At 37.1% G+C, this 13,297-nt stretch overlaps 1 protein-coding gene across 2 annotated transcripts in view; it reads left to right on the top strand.

Moving 5' to 3' along the window:
* The window catches only part of EPHA5 (EPH receptor A5), a 1,391,623-nt gene that overhangs the window by 1,264,568 nt on the left and 113,758 nt on the right, over positions 1-13,297 (top strand). For both annotated transcript variants that reach the window (XM_044060929.1, XM_044060928.1), the window contains exon 12: positions 10,175-10,236. In XM_044060929.1, coding sequence (XP_043916864.1) covers positions 10,175-10,236 — 62 coding nt within the window. The remainder of the gene's footprint in view (positions 1-10,174; positions 10,237-13,297) is intronic.

Here is a 13,297-nt window from a genome sequence, read left to right as displayed (position 1 = left end):
TGATTACTATAAATGTAGAGGTAGTGGGGGCGGGAGGTAATAGGGTGCAGGGGAGCGGAGAGAGCCCGAGCAGTAGCGAGGGCGAATGGAGCGGGGCAGAGCCAACCAAGACAAGAGAAAAAAGTAAGTATTACTTTACAAATCTGAACACTTTTAAAGCGAATTCCTGAGGTCTAATGGCTTACCAGCAAGCAGAATGTAATTGCTGAAGAGCACTTGTGTCCTGGTGGGAAACTAGAAATTTAAAGATGGCTCCATGGTCAGCAGGATTCTAATATAGACTTTATATTGGGGGAGGGAGATAGCACAAGGGGTGTAAACCAGGTGGAATGCAAAGAAAGCAGAGAGGCAATCAGTGGAAATCAGTGAAGGCCTCAGAGGGGGTAAGTAATAATTCAAACTACCTATAAAGTGAAGGAGAGAAGAGACAGCAAAGTTTATTAAGGTTGGGGGTGTGTCTTCACATTGACTTGCTGATTATTAACCAGTTTCTGCACAGATTAGAGTAGGGCGATACATACATTAGCAATGAAAGGGAATGTATATAGATGCAAATAAACATGTGGGCCTCCAAGTGATACAAACTAAGGCAGAAAGCACTGAGAGGGCTGCTTGATGGTTAATTTAGTCACAGGGATGTGAATTAAATGTATACTGTCTATTGGACAGTTAGGATTACTGTACTAGCTGGGGGGACACAAGGCTACAACAGTCAGTTTTATTACCAAGCTGAGAACTACTAAGAAATACTGCTAATGTAATAGCTTCACTCTCATAAAACATACAAGTAGAATGCCTGGGTGGACTGACCCTGCTCTTTAGGCTCAAATGTATATCCTTGTTTAGTTTGCAGTACTGATTCCTTCTTATACAATGTTGGATTTTCTACTCTAAATCCTTCACCTTACAGGTAATCCATAGCTTCAGTTTTTATCTAACTTCTTCATTACTAGTCCTCTCATACCCCCCCCCCTTTGTTTTCTTATTTTTTGTAGTGGAACCTTCACCTTACAGGTAATCCATAGCTTCAGTTTTTATTTAACTTCTTCATTACTAGTCCTCTCATACCCCCCCCCCCTTTGTTTTCTTATTTTTTGTAGTGTAAAATTTTCCATATCTGGATTACTTTACCTGTATTTCTCTTCAAATATCTGTGGAGCTGCTTTCATTTTTGTATTGATTAGTTTGGCTGTCTCCCTTGCATAAACAGTGCACCATATCAGATCTCTGTTTCTTTCCCATGCCCATGTTTCTTTTTTTATACATTTCAAAAATCTCTGGGTTTTCTTCTTTATATTTTCACTCTTTCTCAGTTGCTTCTTTTTCCAAATGACACAAGGTTTCTTGATCTGTGTAATGTTTTTCTTGAAACTGTTCTACTAATGAACACAGATTTGCATTTGAAGTTTTTGACAGTTTTTCATATGCAAGTATTTTTCATTCCTCTAATTTCTCTTTTAATCTTTCTGAATATCTTCTGTCTGAAAATTCTGGACTTCTTGCATATTTGTAACACTGCATAATTTCTTTCTTATCCTCAATAGTCGACTCTGTCATCTTTATGTTTCTTTTCGGGCCTGTCAGTTTTTGTGGACTGCTACTTTCTTCTAAAACAGATGGGGGCATCCTCCCACTGGGCCTGGCCTAGCCACATTGTAGGAATGTTTCCTTGCCTTGAGGATTCTACATTGTCATTTTTTTTCCATTCCTGACACCAGTGCGCCTAGTAGGATTGGGTACTTTTTCCTGGATTTGTGTAGCCATCTGTCGCTGTCTTTTTTTATTTTTTAACCTACTTCTGTCCATGATATATGCTATATAAAGTACAGTCCATCTATCAGTGTAGTCTTGGTGAGATTTTGTAAAAACAAAGCCCACCTCTTGTAGGTTCTCACCAAGACTTTAGGATGAATTCAGTTCCAGCACTACTAATGTCCTTTTCTTGCTGTTTTATCCTCTCTCCATGCCATGTATATTGATTTCTGGTGTGGTAGTTAGTTCAGTAGTGAAAAGTGCAGATATAATCTAGTTTGTGCTATGCAAATGCTAGATTCCTTTGATGTCTATGAATCACAATGTTTCACAGAGATGCAGCAATGAAAAATATCTAGATGTGTTTCTCTGCATGTTGTGTGCATAGATGCCATTCTGCATAGTGGCTCTAAGATGCACTGCACATGATTAAAAGTGCTGTTTAAAATGGAAATTACAGACTGTGATACTGGCTTGCTACATATTTATGATGCCAGTACTCCATGGAGAGTGCCTGCCTACTGTATCAAGGAGAGTAGGATAACGTTGTACCTCCTGCCTAGCCATTTCAGGGAGTGCGTGGTTGGACTTGTGTATGTCCATTCCTCTAAAGTGCATGCCTGCTATATTCTGGCACAGCACCTGACCAGGGTAAACGGCATCCCTCATACTGGTAAGCAGTACAGGCACTGGCAAGATGGCTTGTGCCACTGCCAGCCTGAAGGTTTCCAGGTATAAGAAGCAGATGTGAGGCAGAAACACTCAGAATAGCATTGCAAGTGTCTTCCAGTTTTACTATGTCTCATACTTTGAACGTTGTTTTGTGTCTTTCATAGCATGTTTCCTAATGAATCTTATTTCCAGTGACAGATTCCAGGATGTGTCAGGCTGGCTGCTGTGTTGACTGTTGCATGTGCTGTTATTGGTAGCTATATTCTTGTAGCACTGTGGTGTTTTGTGCTGCAGCGAGCATGGCTATTTCTGTGTAGCAATGTCACCACTATTTCATGCTTCTGCTGCATTACACATGCATTTGACAGTGTAGCTTATTAATCATGCTGTAGGTACTATACCTTACGTCTGCTTTATTTTACATACACTTGGTAGTGTACCATCTGTCTCTGGGTTTGAGCAAAATTTCAGGCTTCTGCATACTTATGGAGACATTTATTTATCTATTTATTTACTAGGAATGTCCAACTGGGCATGAAACCCCTTTTCAGCAGATGCCCATGGAGAAAATCACCTCGCAAAATTACAATGACTACTTACATTGACATTAACAGGTACAACAGATAATACGCCTTTGGTGTCAGGCCTCATAACACCCCTGGATGGGTGTTAATTACACATTACCACACACCCTGTCAGGCATTACTGCTTGCATATTTGCCCAGTACTAACCACCTTTATTGACTGTAACAATGCCTGCTGCATGACTTGTTTTCTTGTTTATGTACTGAGTTAGGGGTAACAACATATTTATTCATTTGGCATAGAATACATTAATCGCCAGCATTCTAACTCATACTATATCCTTACTGATTTCACTCTCTTTTTTACTGGAATTATAGCCATTTCATAGTCACGTCTGTGCAGAAGCTGCTTCTAGCTACTTAGAAACTATAAATCTGTGCAGGCATTCATCCCGGTCATATTGCAGCAATGCACAGCACCACTTTTACCTCCATATACCATTTATTATCAATCATTATGGCCAGTATATTTAAAGTGGCAGTCCTTATACAAAAATGCATTGATATCACTGACTTGTAAGCCTGGATACAATAATATTCATCAGTCAGATACTGTTTGAGGGAAAGAAACCTGCATGAATTCATACAGTGCCTATAATTATATCACCTCTTCAGGGTACAACATCCTGCACAGTGATCAAGCACAAAGGTGAAGATGTAGCTGCTATCATTTACACAAGCTGTGTAACCTGTCCTCCAAATATTAAGCATATCCCTATATTCAGGGTGTTCAGCATTTCTGAAAATCTTCATACTCTGCCCTGGAAATATTAGAGGTAGCTACGACATATACAGCTATAGGTACTTCAAAATAGCTGCAGATGAGGTTGTAAAGACTGATTGAAATAATAGCCTCCACAAATATTCTCAGTCTCCCATTTAACCTATATGGTTATACCCACTTATTAAATTAAACAAAAAAAATACTCATAAGCCATAAATAAGAAATCATCAAATTGGATCCTTATACTATGCGAGGAATGCACTAACATATGCATTACTAACCCAAGAACTAACCCACAACACAAACACTAGAAACCTGCCTGACTGACTTTGTGACCTCATTCATGATCCATAATTTGGAAAATAGACTAGTTCCAACATTCCTCTCACTTCTACCCACATGCATAAGTGCAGAAACTTAAACCCCTTATTGTTTGAACAGCTGTTACACCGCACTGACTGGTCTACTTATAAAACCTTTGATTCCAAGACAAGTTGCCCAGTAGATCTGATCAACCTTTTCTTAGATGGCATTAGACAGAAGTAGATAACTAAAACCCTATGATGCCATGCCATGCCATGAATAGCCCTCCCCCCAAAAATATCATAATTATGAAACTTCACAACAACTTCCAGTTTTTTCCAATGTTCTTCAAACCAGTGTAGGTCTCTCATCCAGAAAGCCAGAAATCAGAGCTTTGATAACTGACAAGCATAAGTCACAAAACTACCTAGCCGTAAAGACAAATCTTAGGACTGACAACCTCTAAATCACTAAACCAAACTTAGGACTAACCAGCCTTCCATTCAAACAGCTGCTGAATCTCTATGATACTTCCAGAAAATAATGTCCGACCTTACTTAAATGATACATATTCCCCTCCTAGCACTACATACCAAACTCAGGAAAAGTTATTGTAATGTAATATACATTTTCCAGATCAAATGTCTCCTCTTTGTTATAACCAATCATGTTTACAGTATTTCACATCTTATTATTCATCCTAACTAAACAACCCCTCCAAATCTAATACACAACAGAGTTAGTAAATGTGCCTCCCCTTGCAAACCTGTTTGGCAGAAACATCAAGGAAGATTACATCCTTCTAATCTGGATACATGCTATTGCTAACCCACAACTGACCTACAACAACAAAGAAGTTCTACAGGCATGAGATTTAACTATCAGTCAGCAATGATTCTAACTCTTTTAATCGAGAAGTTGAGAAAGACATTATTGTAGATGCTGATTTCATGAACTTGAACCCTTAGCTTTTCAAAAATGTCAAAATGAACAAAATTTAATAGTGAATATTTTTAATTTTCCTCTACTTGATTCTGATGTCTCTTCATTAAATAAAAAATTAATTTTATCCCACGTTTTACTACAATAAATAAGTTAGATGATTTGAAGTTGTCATTCCCTTAACATGTTAATGTTTTTCATCGTAAGAAAAGGTACTTTCTATCCTCTGATATTGTGCCCTTTAAAGTTTATTAAATCAGAGTTTTCTCCACCTTGTGCTTCAGCTGTTCATTGGTTTGAGGAAGTGATTCTTAGAGAACTACACGTAAATTCTAGGAATATTTTTAGGCAGGGGGAGAATATTAAGGGGGACAAATTTGAGCCATTTGTTATGTTACAAAAAGTAATGATTCTATCATTATAACAAATGCTAGTAAAGGAAGCACAGTGTTGGTTTGGGACTTGGTGTTATATCACACTGATGCCAGGAAACGGTTGTCTGATGATTCTTTTTATTGTTGTCTACTTTGATCCTACTCATGAATTCAAACTGGGGATAATTATTTTTTGGAGTATTTGAGTTATCTGGGGTAGTTTCTTCTGAACTTAGACAGTAGTTAATTGTATCTTCTCAAGTCCATTCATTTTTTTATCCCATCCCCAAAATACATTAAAATCGTGAACTGCCTCCAGGTAGACCAGTTGTTCATAGGTATGTATATTAGGCTAATAACAACTAAGGCCTTTTCATGATTCATTAACTGAATCACTTTCTGCTATCTTAGTCAAATTAAACTTCTGCTTCGTTTGATCATGTCTTGACTGCAAGACACCATACAATTTTTACAACTGCTCTCTGATATGCAAGTAGAAGGACATTGGTCACTGTACACTGGATGGCAGTTCACTGAATACTTTTATTCCCCAAGATCTTGATTTAGGTGCCCGTAGATACTGGCTCTCTGAAGCTGATTTGTATTCATTTGAGTTTATCATTTTTGCAGCTTAGAGGTACTGCTATGTGTGCAGCATTTGCACCCCCATATGCTGATATATTCATAGGACATTTTAAACAGGTTCTATTGTATGACACCATTAAGAAGGTTTTTCTTAATCAGACTGATATATGGAACTGCTACCTGGATGATTCTTGGGTCATCTGGATGGGCCCACAATCTACGTTTAATGAATTTATTGAATATCTGAATTCTGTTGAGTTTGGTGTCAGGGGCGGCCATGGTGGTGCAGTAGTTAGCATTGCTGCCTCACAGCAAGAGGTTCTCCGGTTCGATCCTCATCTGGGGTGCCTTCTGTGCAGAGTCTCCGTGTTCTGCCTGTGGTCATGTGGGTTTCCTCCCAAAGACTTAGGTGGATTGGATACTCTAAATTGGCCCTAGACGTGACTGTGTGTGTGTGTGTGTGTGTGTGTGTGTGTGTGTGTGTGTGTGTGTGTGTGTGTGTGTGTGTGTGTGTGTGTATGTGTGCCTTCCATGGAAGGTTGGGTGTTGGTCTGGCAACTTGACACTGCAAAACTTCACTGCCAATCATGAGCGGACAAGTGATCCGCAGTGGTGACCCCCTAACCGGAAAAAGATGAAAGAAGAAGAAGAAGACTGAGTTTGGTATCAACTGCCAGTTGATTAAACTTGATTTTTTAGATGTTAACGTTACAAAAACTTTGGATGGAATACTTGACTCTAGTGTATACAGAAAACCATTTAATTAAAATGCTCTACTATATTCTAGAAGTTTCCATCCTTGATATATATTTAAAGGTATTAGTTAATGTCAGTTTATTCATATGAAAAGGGTATGCAACCTTGAGTGTGATTATGAGGCTATGGCTTCTGACTTAACCCACAGCTGTTGTTTACAGGAGTTACAACACACCAGTTATATCTGTTTCACATGTTGTATCTGCTAGAGCTTGAGTTGTATATTTCACATAATGAAATGTAGAGCAACCTCCTCATCTGAGGGTTGTGTTACATGGTTGCAGTTTCAATGCCATCAGAAACATTATTGATTCTTCCTGTGACAAACTGTCTGCTGATAATGGTGTTTGTAATATAATTACTAATACATGTAGGTTTTTATTTAATAGGGGACATAATCTGAAGCAGCTGTTAGCTAAGAGTTCAACTGATCCTGATAAATTATTGGGGAGTTTATGTTATGGCAGATGTTCTTTCTATTGTTATATACACCTAGTAAATGATTCACCAAAAGAAATATTCTCAAGATTTTATATTCAAAGTACTTGTAAATGTGACACCCCTAAGGCTGTTTTCCTGGCTATATGTTTCTGTAGCACCTTGTCTGTTGGCAGGACCTCACATCTTTTAAGGAACAAATTTGTCTCCATCTCAATGGTATTCACTATAAATGCATTGTTTAAGCTAATTAAAGTACACTGCAAAGCCCCTTTTATTTTATGGGTATTGATTATATTTCATCCAAGATGCAACCTACATGATGTTGTTTGGAAGAGATACTGGATAAGAAAGAAATATTTTGGATTTTTTTTTCTACTGGTACCCATTAATTCCTGGTTTGAATGAGAAGGTGTAATTTTAAACTGCATGTGTAAGGTATTTTTGGATCATAATTACCCTCTTAATGTTCCAGGAAGGTTCAGTATGTGTTGCCTTGTTTATTATATTAGTACATTGTAGTGCATTCAGGTGCCTGTTTTGTTTTCAAAGGGTATTGATTACATGTTACTTAAAGTGCAATTTAATGAATACAGCCTGGAATAAACATTAGATAACAATGAAATATGTAAACAGTTTTTATTGATGCTCATTTGAACTTTGGTTTGTATGTTAATGTATAGTTTTCAACTGCTTGTCTACTTGTTTTCTGGCACATACATATTTCTTTATATTTTTGTGAATGTTTCTGTACTTTAGAAGTTTCACTGTATGATATCCTTGTTTTATTGATGATTTCATATCAGGTGACAGTAATGGGAAGTTATATATGTTCCTGTTTAGGGGCACTTCTAGTTTACCCACTGGAGCTTTAGAAACACCAGTCTGGGTGTGTTTGGAGCTGCTTTTTAATAACCTTCGATACTGCAGTTTTTACCCTTGGCTGTTGGATTGTACATGCACATACATAAATAAACAAAAAAACACACACACACACTTTACACAGCAAACAGTCCCGTTCATCTTCTACTGTGTGCTAAATTCATGGTGCACTTAACACCATTAAAATGCATAGATTCTAAATTTTGTTGCAGAGCTAGCTTTGCTGATTTTTAGATAATTTACTTTGCATCTTCCTGAATTAAAATGATATAGCACTGTATCGGCTATTATAGCTTCTTGTCTGAAAATGAATATATGTAGCCAACATATGTTATATATATTGAACCATCATGTTTCATTTTAATATTAACATTTTCAAACATAATTATCTCAGAAGAACGCATTCCCACATGCATTTATGCATTATATAGGTTAACATATTTAAAAAGTGATTTATAGTTATTAAAGAAATCAGTAGTCAACACTTAGGTACTATCAGTGAAGAGTTGTAACTGTTTCCCTTGTACAGTGGTGTTTCCTAAACTTTCCTGGAAGATGCTTGTAGCAGTTATCTACACACCAGGAACAACAGTAATTTACCAGTCATTTCTTCCTGTTATGACTGTTTACATTTCCTTGTTTGACTCTACCAGCTTTAAAGTTTTCCTTTGCCTGTGTTTTTAGTATTGCATGTTTTTACATACTATTGATCTTTTTAAAAACACACCTCCTGTTATTATTAGAATGAATCTTATCTGGAATGTCACTGTTTGTAATGTTATTATTAGTATATTTCAGTTATAGGAAGTAGTCCAGATTGCCCTTTTCCCCTGTTTTTGTTGTTGCACTTGCATAGTTCATAAGAATTGCAACAAGCAATAATAGTAAAGAAATTGGCCCCTTCCTCTACCTCACCAAACTCCATAAGTGTTTCCATCAAGTACTATCCCTGACATGAATCTAACACTCTAGTCTTTCTAAAACATTGCCACTGAAAGACTTTTGGCTTTTCCCGGTTAGGGGTCGCCACAGCAGAACTCCGGTCCGCTCAAGACTGGCAGTGGATTTTTGCGGTGCCGAGTTGCCAGCACGATGCCCAACCTTCAAAGAAGGCACACCTCTAATTGTTGTCTTTTACTTCAACTTTCCATTGACAGTGAAGAAGAAACACACTTACCAAACGAAGATGCAGAGTGTTTAGAATACCCAGTTTACTTCACAAACATCATTCCATTCTCACAGGTGTTCAATGTGTTTGTTAAGGAAAAAAATAAATATGTTTAGCAGCCTTTATTTCTCAGTACCTACCCCACTACCTTGTTTAATGATGAAGGTATACCTCTTTATTTTAGTATTCCTCTTTTCTTTTTATGTTGTTAATGTCACTGCTTTCCATTCATAAATAAGCAAAAAAAAACAACATTTAAGTAAATCCCTCAGCAGTAAATTTATAGTGCTCCTTGTCTTTTGAAGTCCGCCTTATCATCAGACTCTGCTTCGCTAATAATTGCTTCATAGTTTCTCATCTAGTTTGCCAGTCATCTTTTTCTAGCTGTAGCTCCAGTGCTGGTATTCACTGGCCATCCATGACATCAGACCTTTTCAGTCACTGTGATTATTTCAAGTCTTGTCTACTTTCCCCTTCTCTAATTCTACCAGGTACAAATACATCCTAGTCAACTATTTTGTCTTCTGCTAGTAACCAGACTATTTGGGTTTATAGAGGACAGTATTCTGTCTGCATCTTAAGAGTTCTACAGCTCAAACAGACATAAAACTCAAGGCTCTGTGGTTTGCCCTGGTCTCCATTACAACTGACGTGGCAGTAATTCATTTGTGGTATACAGCACAAACCTGGTTAGAGGTTGGATGAAATGTGAATTAAGAATCATAATCAAATCATGCGATTGTATTTTTACAGCAGCATTGTGCAGCTATCTGTTAACGTTACACTGGAAAGAATATGGCTTGTAATTTTTTTATTTAATAATAGATGTTATATTTCAATGTACTCTACTAGTTTGTTGTGAAGTGTAGATAGAAACCTTTAGACAACAATAAGTGCATATGACTGCATACTGTTGTATATCACCAAAATTATATAAGATTGTAGTTTTTTTTTTTTTTAGGATGGTCTCAAGAATGTACTTTCCCTTTTGTAGGTAAACCTGTAATGATAGTAACAGAATATATGGAAAATGGATCTCTTGATACATTCTTAAAGGTAAGTTTGTCACATGTTTTTTTATAACAAAATGTAAACATAAATGTATTAATTGTTTACATAATGTAAGAGGTTTGTAGCATTCATTGTTATTGCAGACAAATGCATTCTTGGGTTTGAAAGAGTAATCAGTAGTTAGAAAAGAGGCAGCCTAATCACTACCCATTGCTTCATGGAGTGCAAAATGGATGAGGTTCAAACTGGTGAAGTTGAAGTCACTCATGCTGATCTCACTGACCAGTGTTCCCATGGGAAATAACGGTCATTGTATTTTCTATATGTGAACTTGTAGTGTTTCCATTTCTGCGGAATATTCCTTTTACACAATTAAATAAGAAGAGGATGTGGAAGTGGTGTAGAATTTGTTTGTCTGACAGAAGCCTTATGGAATTCACACTTGATAAAATGTAGGGGAAGCAAACTAAAAAGCACAAGAACTCATATATGAGCAAGTATGAAAAATGTCTAATGAAAATCTTTCCTATAAAGAATTTCTAAACCAAGGCAACCTCCTCTGCAGAGATTTTAAAGCATTAGTACAAATATACCATAACTGCAATTTATATCTTGTGAAATAAATAACTAATTGAAAAGTACAACTTCATTAAAAATGCCAAGGGAAAGAAATATAAAAATCTTTATTGTACTGCAGAAGCATTAGAGGAACTTTGTGTTCGTAATCATCACTAGATGAAATTTATCTTCAATCCAAAGTGCTGATTATCTCATAAAGTTATTAGTAATTATACCATGACCCCCCCCAAAACGTGCACGCTGATTGGCCAGCATGCACATTGTAAATCGAGTTATACTAATGGAAAAAGGTCCGGTCGCCCGGACTTTTTTCCATTAGTATAACTCTACTTTTAAAACACTGTCTCGCTATGTTAAATGGGTTTGACATAGCAAGACAGCTTTAAAATAAGCAACGGAGATCTCCGTTGCTTATTTTAAAGCTGTCTCACTATGCTAAACCCATTTAACATAGCGAGACAGGTTTTAAAAAAAAAAGCAACAGAGAAAGCAAGATCTCCATTGCTTTTTTACTGTTTCGCTATGTTAAATGGGTTTAACATAGCGAGACAGTTTTAAAATAAGCAACGGACATCTCCGTTGCTTATTTTAAAACTGTCTCGCTATGTTAAACCCATTTAACATAGCGAAAACAGTAAAAAAAAAAGCAACGGAGATCTTGCTTTCTCCGTTGCTTTTGCCCACAGCTCTGATGTACTGCGCAGGTGCGCAGTACATCAGAACTGCCGCGGATGCCAGACATCTGCGGAAGGGCAGTAAACAGGCATTATACTATGCCATTATTTAAGAAAAGTAATAGTTTCTTTTCTTAAATAATGTCATGGTATAATAGCAATAACCCACTTCTGGGTGTGGGTAATGCTGTATTTACCCACGGTTGGCTTTGTTTGGTCCCGAGGGCGAACACGCCAACCGTGGGTAAATCCAGCATTACCCACACCCAGGCGTGGGTTATTGCTATACTATAAAATTACTCTAGGGTTTTTATTTCGGCACCTCTGATTCATTCTATACAAGATTATCTTTTATCACATAGGGTAACACTGAAGTCAGAACAGTTGTCCTTCTGCCTACGATCACATGTAGTGTAGTGTGCAGAACACTTCTTTAAACCATTCTTTAAAGCCTTCCTGTTCAGGCACCTTTCAGAGTATTACAAAACGTTGTTCAGTACTGCAGTTCTTTATAGGTATTACTCAGAACTTATTCAAATGTGTGACCAAATCTTCCTCAGTCTCTTTCTTTTTCTCTCTTTCTTCCTTTTAGCTAAATCACAGCCTGAGTCATGCATAAACTGCACTCAGCATCTATACATTATCTTAGTGTCATGGTAGACCCTGAATTTTTCATCACACATCACGTCATCATGAGTTGGACATTATTGCATATTCACATCTTCTGTTAACTAAAAAAGCTGTCTCACAAAGTTTGCTTGTTTTGTCTGGATTTAACTGAACACATTATACATTTCTGGTATTGTGATTTCTTTTCTGAATAAGTGCCATAACAGTGGCTTGAACTGTTATCTTATCTTCTAAATGAATGCTAGGTCTAATGTATCATAAAGGGAAAACCTTTGGTTTTGCATTGTTCTCTTAAATTTAACAGTTTATTTATTTTTTCACTTAATATACTGTTAAAAAAAGTGCCTGTAAGTTCACAAGGTTAGAAAATCCTCTTATTCTTATCATCCTCCTCATTTCAAGGTACTGCTAAAATATAAAAACATGATACCATAAAGGTCCTTTCAGTTAAATGACCATTTATAGGAAGCAACAGACATTAATGCAACAATTATATAAGTACTAATGTTTTTTCCACCTTTAGTACATCTTTTCAAGGGAAGTGGTGACAAAAGAGGAAGTAGTGACGACTTAAGCATCAATTATACTTCATTTCATTTCTTTCTCTGCTACTAGGGAGCAAATTTAAACAGTGCATTTACAGTTGATTTCTGGGTTATTCTTTAGTGATATCTTAATCATGGGCTATGAGACATCTTGCGCTGCATCCCTGTTAGGCACTAAACTTCTTCTCATGTTGCAATCACATTTAAGTGAAATGTAAATATAGCTGAAGGGACAAGCATTTTTGGATCTGTGTTGTTGGGAGTAACAGCTGTACCTTCCACCATGACTACTCCTAATGGACAAATACTGACACATTCAGTGCAGAATGAACCAAAGACGATTGTTTTTGTGGGGGCACAAGCCCCCCCGTACCCCCACACTTTCTTCTAATTACATGTACTAACTTCGAGATCATACAGTCCCTGGAGAAAAGGAACTATTCCCCTACCCAGTGATTGTCAATCTTGCACACCTGTCAGCCACCTGTCTGCTTCAACCAAATGGTGTTGATCTCCTGGGTGTCAACATTCTGTCATTTTGATAGGATGTCACACACACATTAGTGCAGGTGGTTTTATAGCTTCTAGAAAGGATACAATAAATTGGTCTATTTTCAAATAAGGACAAAATATCTAATCTAAATTCTCGACATAACTCAGAAAGTATAAATCTTGGAG

Source organism: Protopterus annectens, chromosome 2.part0 (assembly GCF_019279795.1).
Source record: "Protopterus annectens isolate FY-2018-M chromosome 2.part0, PAN1.0, whole genome shotgun sequence".
In the NCBI taxonomy this organism is placed as follows: Eukaryota; Metazoa; Chordata; order Ceratodontiformes; family Protopteridae; genus Protopterus; species Protopterus annectens.
Note: the sequence above shows the minus strand (reverse complement) of the source record. Positions and strands in the feature narration are given on the sequence as shown.